Source organism: Magnolia sinica, unplaced genomic scaffold, assembly GCF_029962835.1.
Source record: "Magnolia sinica isolate HGM2019 unplaced genomic scaffold, MsV1 ctg256, whole genome shotgun sequence".
NCBI lineage: Eukaryota > Viridiplantae > Streptophyta > Magnoliopsida > Magnoliales > Magnoliaceae > Magnolia > Magnolia sinica.
In genome coordinates, this window is record NW_026682796.1 from 276800 (window position 1) to 293998 (window position 17199).

General features: G+C 35.6%; 1 protein-coding gene and 1 non-coding gene across 2 annotated transcripts; both read left to right on the forward strand.

The window, feature by feature from the left end:
* The first annotated feature begins 217 nt into the window (after positions 1-217).
* Positions 218-324, forward strand: LOC131236180 (small nucleolar RNA R71). The gene has a single exon (XR_009166606.1). It is a non-coding gene; the product is annotated as a small nucleolar RNA R71 (small nucleolar RNA).
* Positions 325-13143: 12819 nt separating this feature from the next.
* Positions 13144-16866, forward strand: LOC131236174 (zinc protease PQQL-like). The gene is made up of 4 exons (XM_058233305.1): positions 13144-13296; positions 15714-15825; positions 16393-16530; positions 16636-16866. Exons 2-4 carry the CDS (start codon positions 15802-15804, stop codon positions 16864-16866), a joined length of 393 nt encoding a protein of 130 aa, XP_058089288.1. The 5' UTR covers positions 13144-13296; positions 15714-15801.
* Positions 16867-17199: the final 333 nt, after the last annotated feature.

The following is a 17199-nucleotide window of genomic DNA, read 5'->3' on the forward strand; positions in this document are numbered from 1 at the left end:
CACTTTGTAATTGAGATCATCCTCTTCTTTCAGGAGATACAATCCACCTTTCTCCTTTAATTGAGTCAGCCTAGACGTGGCAGCAAGTCTATCGAGGTAATCTCATACCTCATCGACATTTTTATTCATGAATTCTCCATTACATATTGTCTCGACCAATTGGCGCATGGAAGATGTCAGTCCATTATAGAAAAAGTTTGTAATGCGCCACGTTTCAAAGCCGTGTTGTGGGCATGACCTGACAAGATCCTTGAACCTTTCCCAACATTGGAAGAATGTTTCATCCTCCTTTTGGGCGAAGTTCATGATTGCTTTTCTAAGGGTAATCATTTTATGATGTGGAAAAAATTTCTTTATGAATTCCCTCTGCATATCATTCCATGTGCCAATGGATCTAGGACGCAGTGAATGTAACCACGTCTTAGTCTTCTCCTTCAAGGAAAAGGGAAAGAGTTTCAGCCTGACTGTATCCTCAGATACATTAGGAAAGTATAAAGTGGCTATGATCTCATCGAACTCTTTCAGATGTAAGTATGGACTTTCTGATTCAAGCCCATGGAATTTAGGAAGGAGTTGGATAACCCCTGGCTTGATGTCCATGTCTTGTATTTTTAGGAAAAATCATGCATGAGGGCGTACTCACCCCCATCGGTTGTAAATAATCTCGTAAAGTACGAGGCGAGGGTGCTTGATGCACCTCATTCTCATCCTGAGTGTCCTCCACCCTTGGTGGAGGTAATGCTTCCGGTTGATTTGTAGCCATTTCTTCAATTAACTCTAGGGATCTCCAGCGATGTCTAGTCTTGCGATGGACAGTCAACCCCTCAAATAATCCTCCTTCAGTTAAGAGACGTCGAGTGTTATCACAAACCCACTCGGGCATGAAACACTCACAACCTTTAGTTCAGATTCTAACCCTAGACCTAAGAGGAAGAATAAAAAAGAATTCTAGAAATAAAGAGGAAAGATGGAAAGAAATTACCGAATTCGAAGTCCTAAGTTAAGATCCTGCAAAATAAAACAAACCAAGTTAGTTTCTAGAAGATAAAACCGAATCTAAAGGCTAGAGAAGTAAGGAAATAAGGATGAAGTTACCATATTAGAAGATCTATCAAAAATCCTTCGAAGTAGGAAAATAAGTTAGTTCTAGAAATCAATAAGAAAGGAAAAACTAGAAATAAAACCTAATCTTAAACAAATCCTAAGACTAATTAATTTCAGAAAAACGAAGCTGTGAGTATTCCTGCCTGTCACGCGAGTGACCCAGGTTCAATCCCCGACAACGTCGCCAAAAACTTGTTCACTCCCCAAGTATAGGGTTGTGATGTAGTAATAAACTCGGAAAGACCGAGGTCGAATCCCAAGGGACTGAAACCTGTGCGTAATCTGAAACTAAATAGAACTAGAATGAGACTAAGATGAAATCTAAATCGAATATAATTAAGGGAATAATGATGAAATATTTATCTAAAACTTAGGGAATTCAGAGGAAGGAAATTAGGGATTCAGAGGATCCACTTGTAGAGATCAGGGAGATCTTATGCCCGCTTCAAGAACTCAACTGGACTTAGAGTCCCATCTTCATCCGGTTAGAGGGTGTAACCATGAAAATCAAAATTGAACTTCCTTCGATCTAGTTTTCAAGAGATGAAAGGTATATGAATTAGAATGGATTTCATCACCAAACTGTGCCCAAGAGACAAAGTAAACAACAGAATTAAACTAATTAACAACTAATTAGAGGATTATGAAGGTTAGGAAGGGTACCATCATCCGACCATGCCCAGGAGACGATGATGAACAACAGGACTTCCTGACATCATAATCATGAAAATGAAAGGAACATGCTCAAAGCTATCGCAGACCCATCGTAATTTTAGTCACAACAGACCATTAAAAACTGAAAACATTCCCTATAATTAACTAAATTCAATATCAGTTCATTCTAAACAAAAGGCATAAGCAAAAAGTCTCCCCATCACGCTACAAGCAAATATAATGGACGGATTGGATCTTTTCATCGGCCAGCCGTGGTGGCCCACCTGGATTGATAGATCCAGCCGCAACTCCCTGTTGCGAAACAGAGTCACCGCAAGTTGAATCCATTTCGCTCGTTGGCCCATTTATTGAAACCAAGTGGAAAATCCACTCCGTCCATTGGTTTCAGGACAAAACACCATCTGGGAAGGAGTGTTTTTGGAGTGAAATAGGTGTGGCCCATGAGCTTGTCTACTCCGTCATCCATCTTATGTTTAACGGATAGGATTTTGTAACAGCTTGCATGGTCTCCAAAGGTCACCTAGATGAAGGTTGTAGCCAACTCCTATGACAAGTGTATGGTTCGGATCATAGAACCAGATGATGGGTGGGGCCCACAATGCAGATCAACGTCCGCACCTTACGGACGTTGTGTTTGCAAGAGTCAGATTGGGTCAGCGATCACTGACCGTGTTTCATCGGTCCAGTGTGCCTCTTATGCACGTGAGATGTGCACACTCACGTTATGTAAAGTGGGTCCCATATTGATGTTTCGAGAAATCTGCTCCGTTCATCCACTTTTTTAGCTCATTTAATAGGTTGAGAGAAAAATTGAAGCATATCCAGATATCAAGTGGGCCACAGATCAGGATTTTAGGGGATGATCTGTCCGTTGGGTCACTTCTACAGGGATTTAGGAGTTGAAATTCGATGTGTACGGTTAATTTATGGTCCTCAGGCCATATATGAAGTTTTGAGTCGAACATATGGTGAGAACCTTGTGATCTTGCATTCTAGACGACTGTCAGGCCCTCTTTAATGTGAGTGGCTTGATTTTCTCGGATCTCTGGCATGTATATCCATCAATCTTGGTCCCCTGGGGTCTGTCCCTTGCCTTTGGTGTCATCAGAGTGTTAAATCCATGCTTTAATCACAAACATGATTAAATTGAGCCTTTAAACAGTACCATGTTCGTAAATCCAGGCAATAACTGGGGTCTAATGTGCAATATTTGACCCTCAACACTACAATGGGGTGATCCGATTTATCAGCCAGTTTACCGTGGGCCCAAAAAGTCATGACTTGGGCAATGTCCACTTCTAATAAACATCACAGTGAGCGTGAAAAGTTTCAACAGTCACCATTATTTTCTATTTTGTGACCCACACAAGCGCCAGCTCAGGCTAATATTTGGGCCCTACCCCTAAAATAACACGAAAAAAAAGATGGGTAGCATGGATTATACACATACATCAATGTGAGCCCATTTGGGTTGTGGTTTGCATGGGTCGTAGTTGCTTGTATGGATCGTGGTCACTTCCTTATCTACTAAACCATTGGTATTACTACCAAAAAATTGAGAAAAGGCTATGGACTTTGGATGTTTTTGGCTATGGATATAAACCGTAGCTAGTATGCTATAGATTTCATCCGTGTTAAAACCTATTTAATTCGTAGGATCTTATTAGAGATTGATGGTGCTTAACGGGATCCATGGGGCCCATTGGAATATATATGTTTTATCTAAGCTGCTCATCTATTATAATATATAATTTCAGTGGATAAGTGCAAAAATTAGGTAGACTCAATGTCCAAGTGGACCACACCATAAGAAATAATAAAAAATAAATTGCTATCGTTAATATTTTATAGGTCCGCTTACAACTTCGATATGACTCTTTTTTTGGATCAACCCTTAAAATGATCAGTTAAAATGAATGGACGGAGTGGATCAGTAACATACATCATGGTAGGCCCCACAAATCTAAGCACTTTCGGTTTATCACCGGCCCCCAAAACTAAATCCAGAGGAAAAAAAACCCTTCTCTCTCGCGCCCGCGCCCATCTCCCAAAACCCAAACCCTCTCTCTCTCTCTCTCTTACACTCAGCCTCTCCCTTTCCCTCGCCCTCTCTCGATCTCCCGCACTCCCTCACCCTCTCTCTGTCTCTTAGCCCCATTCCCCTCTCTCTGTTTCTCAACCTCTCTCTCTCTCTCTCTCTCTCTCTCTCTCTCTCTCGCTAGGGTTTTCAAAACCCCATTTTGCCCAAACACACCATTGATCTGTGAGAGAGACTTGGAGAGCACTCGAAAGAAGGAGAAGAAGAAGAAGAAGAAGAAGAAGAAGAAGGAGAGGAAATGTCACGCCCTGAAATTCGGTACCCAAGTTAGCCAGACCCAATTTCGAATTTCAGGCCATGATATAAATTTAAACATTCACATCCACATTTAAATAAAGATCATTACAACAAACAACATTCATCTATTTCAATTTCTAACTATTACAATCTAAACTCGCTTTTAAATTCCTGTTATACTTTAAAAAAAAAAGAAAAAGAAAAAAACAAATAAAAATATGACTAGAACTAGGCCAATGTTTAAATCTTCATTCTGCTTCGCCCCGACTAAACTCCGATGCCCTGAAACATTGTTATTTTGGGTGTGAACACAACAGCTTGTGGGATTAAATCCAACTTAAATATGAAATTCCTAAATTTATAAAAAATGAATAAATAATAAAATTATATATATTTTTAAAAAAAATAATAATTTCAAATATGAATCAAGATATTAAATCTTAATGATGACATGAATGCGATGCTTGGATCGTAAAGATATTTTAAATGCAACACTATCATGAATTCCATAATAAAAATTAAATAATCAGCATCTTTTACAACATCGTACTTAAGTGGATGGTCACGTTGCATTAACGCCCACGCACCGGTACCTCGTGGTGAGGGACCCATTTATACGTTAGTTAGTCAGACTACTGCTCCAGTTGTACCTCTAACGTATGTCCGCACACACAATTGTACTCATACGCCGTACACAAAGGAACTTCCGAAGGATCCAACAGGTTCTAGGGTCTTTCACCCAAGGGACACGATTGCCCTACCTGCTGGATTTAAGGTCTCTCACCTAAGGGATACGATTGCCCTACTTGCTAGCTTTAGGGTCTTTCACCCAAGGGACATGATCGCCTTACTTACTTTTAACATTCTCTTTCTTTTCTTCTCTCTCTCTCTCTCTCTCTTTTCATAATTCAATAATTAATAAAGGAGTATGAATGATATAAACAATTCTAAAATCAGTAATAAAACAATTTAATAAATCAAATTTCTACACAATAATGCAAGTTATATATAAGGTGCATAAATTCGATGTTATTAAAATTTAGTTTCTGAAATTTGTTAAAATATCAAGTTGTTTTCTTTAATAGTGCTAAAAAATTTACAAGAAACTGCTGAAAATGCTGGAATACTAATTTTGTTTCAAAATTTGAAATTTGAATTTATTTACTTATTTGCAATGTAAATAAATTATTTTATTCGAAATTTAAATTCCTATTTATTAATTTATAAAAGTTTAGTTGTACCTTATATTTAAATTATTATTATTATTATTATTATTATTTTATTTTTATAACTTAAACTAGAGTTTAAATTAGAATAATAATTAGAAGTTTGAATTAATATCATATTAAATTTTGACTTAATTAATTTAAGAAATCATACAAGTTAGAATTCATAATACCTACTAAATAATTAAAATTTTAAATTATAATTAATTATTTTTAAAGCCTTCAAAGTCACCTTAAATTTAGATTTACATTAATTTAATTCTTACAAAAATTTTAATTCTCAATTAGTATAATTAATATTAATTTTCAAACTTTAAAAATTAAAATTTTAATTTAACCACTTGTTAACAATTTAATTGTAACAACTATACTTTAAATTAAATTAATCTATCATTTTAATATTTTAAATTTCACTCGATCTATATTAATTTAATTAAATTAATTATTACTTATGAAATTAAGTATATATATTAAATAAGTCTTAAAATTTACAAGTTAATTTAAATTATTAATTCTATTTTTTAATTAAAAATAATTCTGAGTTAAATTCAACAATTCTGATATAAAATAATAATATCTATTTGCATATAATATATTACATCTGACTTAAATAATTCATAACTTAATTTGAACATATTCTATTTTTAATAATTTACCTTTATATAAATAATTTTAAAATTTAGGAATAACTCATTTTAATTTTAATATTAACAAGTATTTTTTTTTATATAATTTTTAAATTAAAATATAAACTTAGATAAATTGTTTATTTTATTCTGTAATTTTATTTTATTTTATTTTTATATATATTTATTTTTCTCTCTCTTTTCAAAAGACAGAAATAAAACAATTAATATTTACTCTAATCAAACAAAATTTAAATCAAATAGTCTAACTCAGAATTAAAATTTAAATTTAGTGAATTTAATTTAACATGCCTAAAACTAAATTTTAGAATTGACACACCCAGATCCATAGCTCAACTGGCAGACTGAGTGGAGATACCTCATTTCAACACTTGAGGTCTTGGTATCAATCCCTAGTGGGGGTGGCTAACATGGAGTGTGTGTATTGACATGGGTTTGTACTAACAAGCTAACCCAAAAATAAAAATAAAAAATCAGAATTGATGTTAGAATAAAATTGAACTTTATGAATCAATAAAATTCAATTAATATTAAAATTTAAAAAATATAATATCATGTATAAATGAATTTGATAATTCTATTTCTAAGAATTTTTTTTTCAAAATTAAATCTCAAAAATATATAAAAATAGAAAATTCATAAATGAGTAGGATTACCCACCTGGTTCGCTGTATTTATCCAAACATGACAAGAATGTGGACTTGATTTTGATTAAACTCTCCCTTGTTGGCTTAGATGATGCTTTCTTTCTTACTAGATGCAGGTCTCATTGCCCTCTCTACGTAAGGCTTTGAAAATCAGAGCCCAGGAGTATTCCAGCGGTAGTGTGTGTGTGTGTGTGTGTGTGTGTGTGTGTGTGTGTGATACTGATGGCTTGGATTAAATGAATATTAGTCTTATGGTGATTCTCGTAGCTTGTAATGCCGGGAAGAACGGAAAGATGGAAGTAATGGGGTGGCATGGGAACGTGGGTCGCAATTTCTTAGGTACGTTAGTTTCTTCCCTTCTTTATTTATTTATTATTTATTATTTTTTATTTAACAAAAAAAATAAGAGACACCGTTTTGAGCTGGAGTAAAATAAGGGATATGGACTCCCACATCCATTCTCTTGATTTAATAAGTGTGCACATGCTTATGCTATACATGGCACACACATACTCATGAGGTGATTAACTGGTTAACTAGTGTATATGTGTGTAACAAATTCATATAAGGCGAAATGCACGCAAGCATGCATGAATAAATGAGGTGAAAGAGTGGTTTATAATGAAGACTTGGGTTAGATAAATGATTGAGACATATGAATAGTTTAGATGGGCGGATGAATAAGTGCATTGGATTGAAGGGTAGTTGGGGAAATAAGTTAAGTTGAATTGCCTTAGATGATAAATGGTAGGGATAGTTGATGGGATCGAAGGATGGATAGCTAAATATGAATGAAATGAGTGCATGAGCAACACTCACCTATACTTCTCTATTTTATTTTTTTATTACTTTTATACCAACTTACTTTATAAAGTCCGAATGCTTCATGCTTTATTTATTTATTTTTCTTTTTTATCTTTCAATGTTTAATCTAATGTATTTTATACTCAGACCGTTAGATTGTGGTAGAACTTGACGCCCCACCTTACGTTGTCATGATCTATCCAATGAGCACAATCTTCATCGATGATCCTCAATAGTGGTTAGAAACAAATTTTAATGGTTTTCTCTTCTCTATGGTCCCATGTGACGTGCATATTCATCTCATATTAAAACTAACCGTTGGATTAAAATTTCACCCTATGAGCAATGAAATTGATGGTTTGCTTCGATATTTAGATGATCTAGTTGGAGAAGATAAATGTTATGTATAGTTAGATGATTGGATGCATGTAAAGCCAGACAGTTGGAAACCTAATTATATTAATGGGTTAATGAACAATCATTTTTACGATTGAATAAATATAAAGTGGGTTGAGATGGATTCGTCTGATAATTCATTGAATGAACAGTTTACATTATTGATTAAGTAACTAAACATATGATTATAGGAACGGATAGACAAGCGGTTAGTCACATATGTTGATCACATGAAGGTGCATGATTGAGTGAGTTTAAGGTATGCTTAACTGTTAGAATTGTGTGATTTTATTAGTGAACAATCAATTGTGCATGTATTATAGGCAAAGGTGTACATATACATAAATATATTTATTTATATATACACAGTCATATATTCATTAATTATAAAAATCAATGACTAAAAGTAAGCAGATATACCATACATATCAATGGTCACCTTGTAAAATTTTGTTGATGCACATACATATGAATGCATGGATGAATGGACAAATTTATACATGTATGATTAGATAAATGCAGTGTGCCGCATGCACGTGTATGCACGCACACCAAAATCTTCGGTCATTGCAGGAAATCTAGACATCTCAAACATCTATCCTGCGAACCATTTATGATCTCTAACTCCTCAAAACAATAGTTACTCTCTCTCTCTCTCTCTTCGTTTTTGAAATCTATGTAGTGGGTTTTGAATATTGAAAGGAGTGCCCAACGTGTTGTGCAGGTCATCCAAGCTGTTCATTAGATCTGCACCCCATGTTAGGCATAGATCTCAAAATCTAGGCTAATGCACCCCAGTTACCTATTTTAGAAACAGGTAACTGCCGGACCCATAAAGGCTAGCTGACGGTCTCTAAATGCGGTGGGGGTGAAGTCTAATGGTTGCTTGACCGACTTACAAGCCTCATGTTCACTACAAGAAACAGCGTCTTTACCGACAAACTTTTTGCCGACGAAAAAAATTTCATCGGTAAAAGTACTGTTTTACTGACGAAATTTTTTTTTATCGGTAATAATTTTTTTACCGACGAAAATTTTCATTGGTAAAACAATTATACTTTTTAAGAATGAAAATTTTCATGCTATTTTGAAAAGTTCGCAGTTAAGAGTTTTACTGATGAAAATTTTCGTTGGTTAGAAGCACAAAATCACTTTTATCGACGAAAATTTTCATCGGTAAAACAATTATTATTTTTAAGGTAGAAAATTTGTGCTATATTGAAAACTTCGCGGTAAGACTTTTACCGACAAAAATTTTCGTCGGAAAAAAGCACAAAACCACTTTTACCGACGAAAATTTTGGCCCCGAGTCTTACCAACAAACTACAACTGTCGGGAATAATGTTTTTACTGACGAAAATTTTCATCGCTAAATGTTTTGTACTTTTAGCCCTGGGTTTTACCGACGAACTACAACCGTCGGGAATAATGTGAACTACAACCGTCGGTAAAAACATTATTCCCGACGGCTGTGGTTCGTCGGTAAAACTATTTTCAGTTAGAAAATTTTTTGCCCTAGTTTTACCGACGAACTAAAGCCATCAAGAATAATGTTTTTATACATGAAAAGTTTCGTCGGTAAAACTATTATACTTTTCAGTTACAAAGTTTTCACCATGAGTTTACCAACGTATTAAATTTTCGCGATGAGTTTTACCAACGAACTAAAACCATCGGGAATAATGTTTTTACTGACAAAATTTTCATCAGTAAAAATGTTCTATTTTTACCACGAAACTAGACTTTTACCGACGACGATGTTCGTCGGCAAAAGTCTTTTTCGTAATTCTTATTTCCAACGGCTGGAAACCGTCGGTTAAAATGTTTTTACCGGTAAAAATGTTTTAATTTTTAAGGTAGCACATTTTTCGCAGTGGTTTGGAAAGTTTGGCTGTAATACTTTTACTGACAAAAATTGTTGTCGGTAAAGCCTCCCCTAAAACTTTTTCCCGACGGCTTAAAACCGTCGGTAAAAATGTTTTAATTTCTAAATATTTTTCTCAGTAAAAGTGTGTGTGTGTGTGTGTGTGTGTGTGTGTGTGTGTATAATTAAAAGGTTATATTTAAATGATTTGTAATATCAAATGAAAAAGAATATTGAGAAGTTTAGAAATTTTAACAATGTTTGAGAAAAATTTTGAGAACAAAATGTTGCTTTTGAAGAAAGAAGTCGGCAATTTGAAATTTCTTTTTTTTGAAATATTTTATAATAAAAATGATATTTTGTTAAAAGAGCAAAAAAATATACATTTTGAAAAAAATATGTTATTTTAAAATGAAAATTGAAATTTATCTGTGAAAAATAAAATTACTAAATTATTAGGCACATCCACTGATTGAACCTTTAATCATTTTTAGACAATCCAAGTAGTTCATATTGAAGAGTAAATAACTTTAGATGTTTAAATCAAATTTCACTAAAATTGTTGATCAATCTTGTATGCCCAAAATCTTTCTCATATGTAGCCTGATTGAGGCGAGTAACTAGTCAAATTGAAAGTATTGATTAGTAAAATAGACTGAATGGACCAAACATGTAAAATGGGCCAAATATTCTGGTCAAAATTGTGACCCAACTTACTGACCTCGTGAGAACCTAAGAATTGATGTTAGTAAGTTTCGTGGGCCCCATCATGATGTGTGTCGAACATCAACACCGTGGATTTGATGTGTCCCCTCTAGGTTATGAGATCTCAAAAATCATCTGTATACGAAACTCAAGTGGGCCATACCATCTAAAACTATGAGAAGACATCCTCAAAAATATAAAAGCACTTGGTGGGGCCCACAGAGTTTTGGATGCGATTGAAACTTGGTCTGACCCCTCATCCAAGTGGGACACACATAATGAGTGGGTTGGATATGTGAATCACATTTAGGCAGGCCCAATATATGATTATGAATGTTTTAAGGAAACCCTTCTCCACTACATTTAGGTGAGTTACTCGCTACCCTTACCAGAGTAAACTTTGTGGGGTCCACCATTATTTATTTATTTTATCCACTCCATTCATTCATGTTAACAGATAATTTGAGGTCTAAAGAACAAAAAAGAAGCATATCCAAAGCTCAAGTGGACCACACCACAGGAAATAATGTGATCGAACCTCTACCATTTAAAATTTCTTGGAGGCCATAGAAGTTTTGGATCAAGCTGATGTTTGTGTTTTCTATTCATTTATATATGTTTGATATTATGAACAACCTTTAACTGTTTTTGGACAATCTGATCAGTCCAGATTAAAGAGTAAATAACTTCAGATGTTTAAATCAGAATTCACTTAAATTGTTGATCAATCTTGTTTGCCCAATATCTTTCTCATATGTAGCATGATAGGGGCGAGTAACTAGTCAAATTGAGGGTAATGATCAGTAAAATAGAGTGAATGGACCAGACATGTAAAATGGGTCAAGTATTCTGGTCAAAATTGTGACCCAACTTTATTGACACCCTAAGAACCTAAGAATTAATGTTAGTAAGTTTTATGGGGCTCATCATGATGTGTGTCGAACATCAACACTGTGCATTTGATGTGTCCCCTTTGGCTTATGAGATATCTCAAAAATCATCCGTATACGAAACTGAAGTGGGCCATACCATCTAAAACTATGTGAAGACATTTCAAAAAATATAAAAGTACTTGGTGGGGCCCACATGAGTTTTGAATGCGGCTGAAACTAGGTTTGATCCCTCATCCAAGTGGGACACATGATGAGTGGGTTAGATATGTGAATCACATTTAGGCAGGCCCAATGTATGATTATGAAAGTTTTAAGGAAACCCCTCTCCACTATATTATGTGGTGTGGCCCACCCAAGTCATGGATTGACCTTATTTTTAAGCTCTTGGCCCACCCAAATCATGGATTGACATTCTTCATACCATTCAACGCTTTTCTCGGATCGTTTTAAGATATTAACTAAAAAATGGGGAGGGTCCAAAGCTTAATTGGACTACAAAGTGGGGATTAAACATCCACCATTAAAAATAACATTCATAAAAGTTTTGGATCGAGCTGATGTTTGTGTTTTCCCTTCATTCATATCTTTTTGATATTATGAACATGTTGGATGACAAATAAACATTACTATGGGCCCAAGGAAGGTATCAACAGTGGAAATCATTATTCCACACTGTTTTGTGTGGCATGGTCCACTTGAGTTTTACATTTACCGAAATTTTGGGATGAACCCACACTGTTCATCCATTTTTTGAGATCATTTTATAGAATTATCCAAAAAAATGAATCATATCCAAAGATTAAATGGACCACACCACAAATAAGGGGAACGGATTGGCTACTCCAAAGCATAGCTCAAGTGGACCACACCACAGGAAATAGTGTGATTGAACCTCTACCATTGAAATAGTGTGACCCAACTTTTTTTATTCACCTGATTTTTGGGATAATGGGAAGACTTGAAGGGGCACAACTTATGGATGGAGTGAATATGGGCCCTAATCACCGTTGGGCCAGTATTTAGTAATTTACAAAAACACCCTTGAATGGCCTTATATACATACTATAATGCTACGAGTAAAATTGAATAAAAATGCCTTGAAAAATTGCTCTTTTTATAATTCATTCAATCCTCTCATGAGGTGAGTCCCATCATGATGAAGGGAAAAATCAATCATCAGCCTGATCCAAAACTTGGGTTTACCCCAAGAAAGTTTCAATGATAGGTGTTCCCATCCCCACTTTTCCTTATGGTGTGTTGCACCGAAGTTTTGTACCACCCTGATTTTTGCACTCACATCATAACATGACCCGGCAGAAATGATGGACAGAGTGGATGTCACACACACACAATACGGTGGGCCGACGAAGCTTTTTGCTGAAGCAATCCGTATCTAAAGAGCCCTTTTTTAACGGTGGACGTCCAATCTCTACTTTAAGCATGTGTTGTGGTAACCAAGATTTATTTAGAGATTATTTTTTAACATCATTCTGTAAGAATGTTTAGAAATTGATGTACAGCGTGAACAGCATGGTGGGGCCCATAGAGCCCTACCAGATCCATCACTCAAGGTACCGTTTTTTTAAAAAGTAAATATGTGTGAGTTTTTTATTTTCTATAAAAATGTGGTGACTCGTTTACATCAATAGTGGTAATGATATAGGGTTATCTAGACCAACTAACTAATGGGTCTAGTTGTAGATGGGTAATATATATATACTTTATTACATAAAACTATCTTAACCATCCTTTAAATGGTCCCTTACATGTACGGATGGTAATATGGTATATGTTATAAATGATGGTAAACGCACAAGTATCGGATTGAAAGTATCTCCTCTTTTCAGATGAGGGATTTCCAAACGCACGGTTCTTCCCTCTTTCTAACGGGCGATCTTCATAGCCAGAGCTCTTCCCTCTTCCGAACGGCGCAATCTTCCTCACCAGAGCTTTGAATCCTTGAAGAATTTCCTCGTGCCATGCAGATTCATCTCAAATAGGTGAGTTTCTCTCGAAATCCCTTATTTTCCTCGCCGAATGTTCCTCTTCTTGCTGTTTTTTATTCCAGAATCCCTTCCATCTGTCATTGCTTTATCTCTTTTCTTCTTGTGATGTTGCAAGCACACAAACGTTTGGCAGAAAGGCCCATTCATGATCTTTTGATACCTGCTGACCTTTGTGTTATAGGCTTACGAGAACTGCTCCACATGATTCTATTTCTCCATGTTTATATGCGTTTTTGAACTATGCGTTTGATCAATAAGCTCATTGACTGAAGGCGTTTGAATTCATTTCTATGGATATTTTTTTTCCCTTTGTCATGGAGATTTGCTAGATCTAGAGATAGGGTCTGCATTTCGGAAGATTAGAATGAGAAAATGGTTTTTTTTTTTTCATTTGAATTTGCATTCTCCATACGCACACAGAGCCCTACACATCTGCACGTGGGCACATGCATGCGAGGTCCGGATTCTGCATCCAACTGATTAGATCGTATTCCAGGGCCCATGATTCTACCCTGAAAATTAGGTTGTTCTGCTCCTCAGGCATGGAAAGTCTACAAAAAGGCTTTTAAGGAGTGAAAGAGCCTACATTTTTTAGCTAGGAGATATAATCAGGGTACTTGATGTTTTCTGGATCTATGATTGTCTCTGTTTTTCCTTTTCACCCCTCTTTTTTATTACTTATTTAAAAAAAAAAAAAAAAAAGAAACTTGTATTGTTTTTATTGTTTTTGTTTTTGTTTTGTTTTGTTTTGTTTTTTTTTTTTTTTTTTTTTTTTTTTTTTTTTTTTTTTTGGCATAAAAGAGCAATACTTGTTATAGTGCTATAATATTGAAATAAATTTACAAGAAAGTTATGATAAATCGAGGCAGGTTGGCCTTCACATTTGATCAACCAAATCCGCCCACACTGCAAACAGGGCTCATTTGTACAAATCCTCTGCAAGATCTTTCACATGAACTATTCAACCAAACCCACTTCCCACCGTAATGGACTTTTCACAATTACTGCCATCAGCCTCAGCATAAAGATTGATTCATAATGGACAATATTACAAATATTACTCAGAGAAATATTATTTAACTTCCACAGGCCATAGATTCTTCTCGATTTCCAAGGAGTAAACCACCAGGGCCCTTTTGGCTTCAAGATCATCATCCATTGCCTTAGCCTTTTCCTTGAGAACAGAGTTATCCACATTGAATTTTATTGCATCTGCTGCAGCCCGTGTTCGCAGATAATACATCCCACTTTGTTAATGGTCTCACTTAACATCAATAAGATTTGTTATGGCCCACCCATTGTTTGATCATCATATAACCTTGCATAACGATGTACATTTCCTACTATCATAACATTGTAAACTTAATTGTCCAGAGAAGCTTGTTGCTCAGAAAAACCAACCATTTCATAGTAGAATATGTATGATGTTCGTATGAGGAATGGCTTGTGTGTGTGTGTGTGTGTGTGTCTATATATATATATATATATATATATATATATATATATATAACTGCATTGCAATAACTCAAGCTGATAAAGAAGGAACTGAACAATGTGGAACTGGGCCCCATATCTGCTGCTATGACCTTTAAAATTATTTGGAACACAACTTGAAATGCATGGACTTGCAACTTGGGCTTCTTAGAATGGTGTCATGGCCAGTTTGGAAATTCACTCTTTACTTATCTCAATACAATATAATTGAGCATCCAAATGCGCCACTGTGGCTACAATTCCATCTGCATCAGATACTTGTGAGTTAGGGTGTGAAAACATCTGCTTCAGATACTTGTACTATTCAAGATTTTAAGGGCCCGTTTGGCCGGTCGGATTGGATGGTATTGAAAGGGATTGGAAGTTAAATCCCGGGATTGGCCGGGTGTGCCAAACACAGTCGGTGATCTGATCCCACTCCCATGGGTCTTAAGACAATCCACTGACAACACCATCATTACCTTTAAATCCCATCCAATCCACCTTAATCCATTCAAATTTGCCTGAGATGTGTTTGGTTTCGAGGGATTGGAAGGGATGGGAAGGTTTAATCCCGGGATTGGCCGGGCGTGCCAAACAGACTGGATATAGCAATCCCATGGATCTCAAGACAATCCACTGACAACACCATCATTACCTAGAAATCCATGCCATCCACCCTAATACCATTCAATCCCTTTCAAACCACCCGGCCAAACGGGCCCTAAGGGGATTAGATAATCTGCATTTGGCTCTTGGTTTGTTTAACCTGCATTCTTTTTTGTTCTTCACAACATGAAATAGCGTAAATGGGTTAATTAGTCTTGCAAATTAAGCATTATGAGTATATTAATGTGTATTTTGTATTGGATTGTACTTCCTGTAAACAATACCTTTCGAAATGTAGCATATCACATATGGGCGCTCTGTTTTTGTAGCTGGATTGAGGAAATCAATCAACGGCAAGCAGAAGTACTAGATGCCCAACTGACGGTTGAGCAGCTTCAACAACGATATCAGTTGCTCATGGCCCAAAATGAGATGTTGAAGGTGTGGGAACTTCCATTTGGTAGAGTTTTAGGACAGCTTTTTAGTTCATCAATAGAAACTCTCACAAAAAATCAAAACAACATCTCTCTCTCTCTCTCTCTCTCTCTCTCTCTCTCTCTCTCTAGAAATTGCATTTTTCTTCATTCCTTGCATCAAATTACCAAATCTTGTTAATTCAAAACCTTCCAAGTAATTCGAAACCTGCAATTTTCTGTTTGACAAGCGCTGAAATGGGAATCTTGAGAATTCGTTTTTTATAAATTCAGCACAAGCGCATGTAGGCGTTTCAAATTCTAAAAAATGTAGAAATTTGCAGGTATGGAATGATGGCATGTTTCTTTGGTACTAGGAATCATTACTAAGCTGCTGCTTGGTATTCTCAACATGTAGGCGTTGATATAACTGGTTCCATCTTTAGAGCATATTGCATTTCTTAGGATAAAGATAGTGTAGATTAATATGAATCGCTTGTAAGTTCCACTGCTCTAAATTAATGCTTTTTTGAAGATCTATCTTGAAGTAGTAAGCATAATGGTAAATTATTATAAACTTGCTAGTTGGTTGCAGTATGCTAAGCGGATTCCTATTGGGTTGGAAAAGGTGATTCGAACAGTTTCTTCTAAAACGGTCAAGCAATTTTATAATAGATGGTACCATTTACACAATATGGCTGTGGTCGCTGTTGGAGATTTTACTGATACACAGGTTTGAATTGGTCAGATTCAGATTTCCCTCTTAAAATGATAAATACTTTTTTAATTCTCAGCTTTGTGATATGTCTTTCTAAGCAGTCCAGTTGTTTTCTTGCAGAGTGTAGTTGAATTGATAAGGACTCACTTTGGGGGAAAAGTTTCAATCTCCACCCCGCCACTTATACCAGAATTTCCTGTTCCATCTCATGGTGAACCACGCTTTTCATCTTTTGTTGAATCTGAAGCTGCTGGGGTCAGTACTCTGAAGATCTCTGTGTATTTATTTACTGATAGAATGCTGTGTGTTTTCCAGCCATTCTTGAATGGTGGATACATGTGCATCAATTAAGACCTAGACTCTAGCACATGATTACCCATACTCGCAATGGGGCCCATGATTCAGACGATCTGGATTGATAAAAATGTCTGCCATGTGTAGCGCGGATTAGTCAACATTTAAAAGATGGTGGGAATCACACAGTAGTCTAGACTCTCGCACATCTATTTATGCATGCGCAAGTCAATACAGAGACTCAAACATTTGTAATGCATACAAAGACATGCATGCATGGAGGCCTAACTGTATTCTTGTTTGTGAACATGAATACACTAATTGTATTCTTCATAGTTGTTATTCCTGCACAAAAATTAAAGGTTTTTTTTTTAATTTTTTTTTTATTTT

Excerpts from the sequence above, each read along its gene's own strand:
- LOC131236174 (XM_058233305.1), top strand. The coding sequence starts at position 15,802 with ATGGCCCAAAATGAGATGTTGAAG. Across the intron at positions 15,826-16,392 it reads CCCAAAATGAGATGTTGAAG|TATGCTAAGCGGATTCCTAT; the intron begins GTGTGGGAACTT and ends AGTTGGTTGCAG. Across the intron at positions 16,531-16,635 it reads GAGATTTTACTGATACACAG|AGTGTAGTTGAATTGATAAG; the intron begins GTTTGAATTGGT and ends GTTTTCTTGCAG.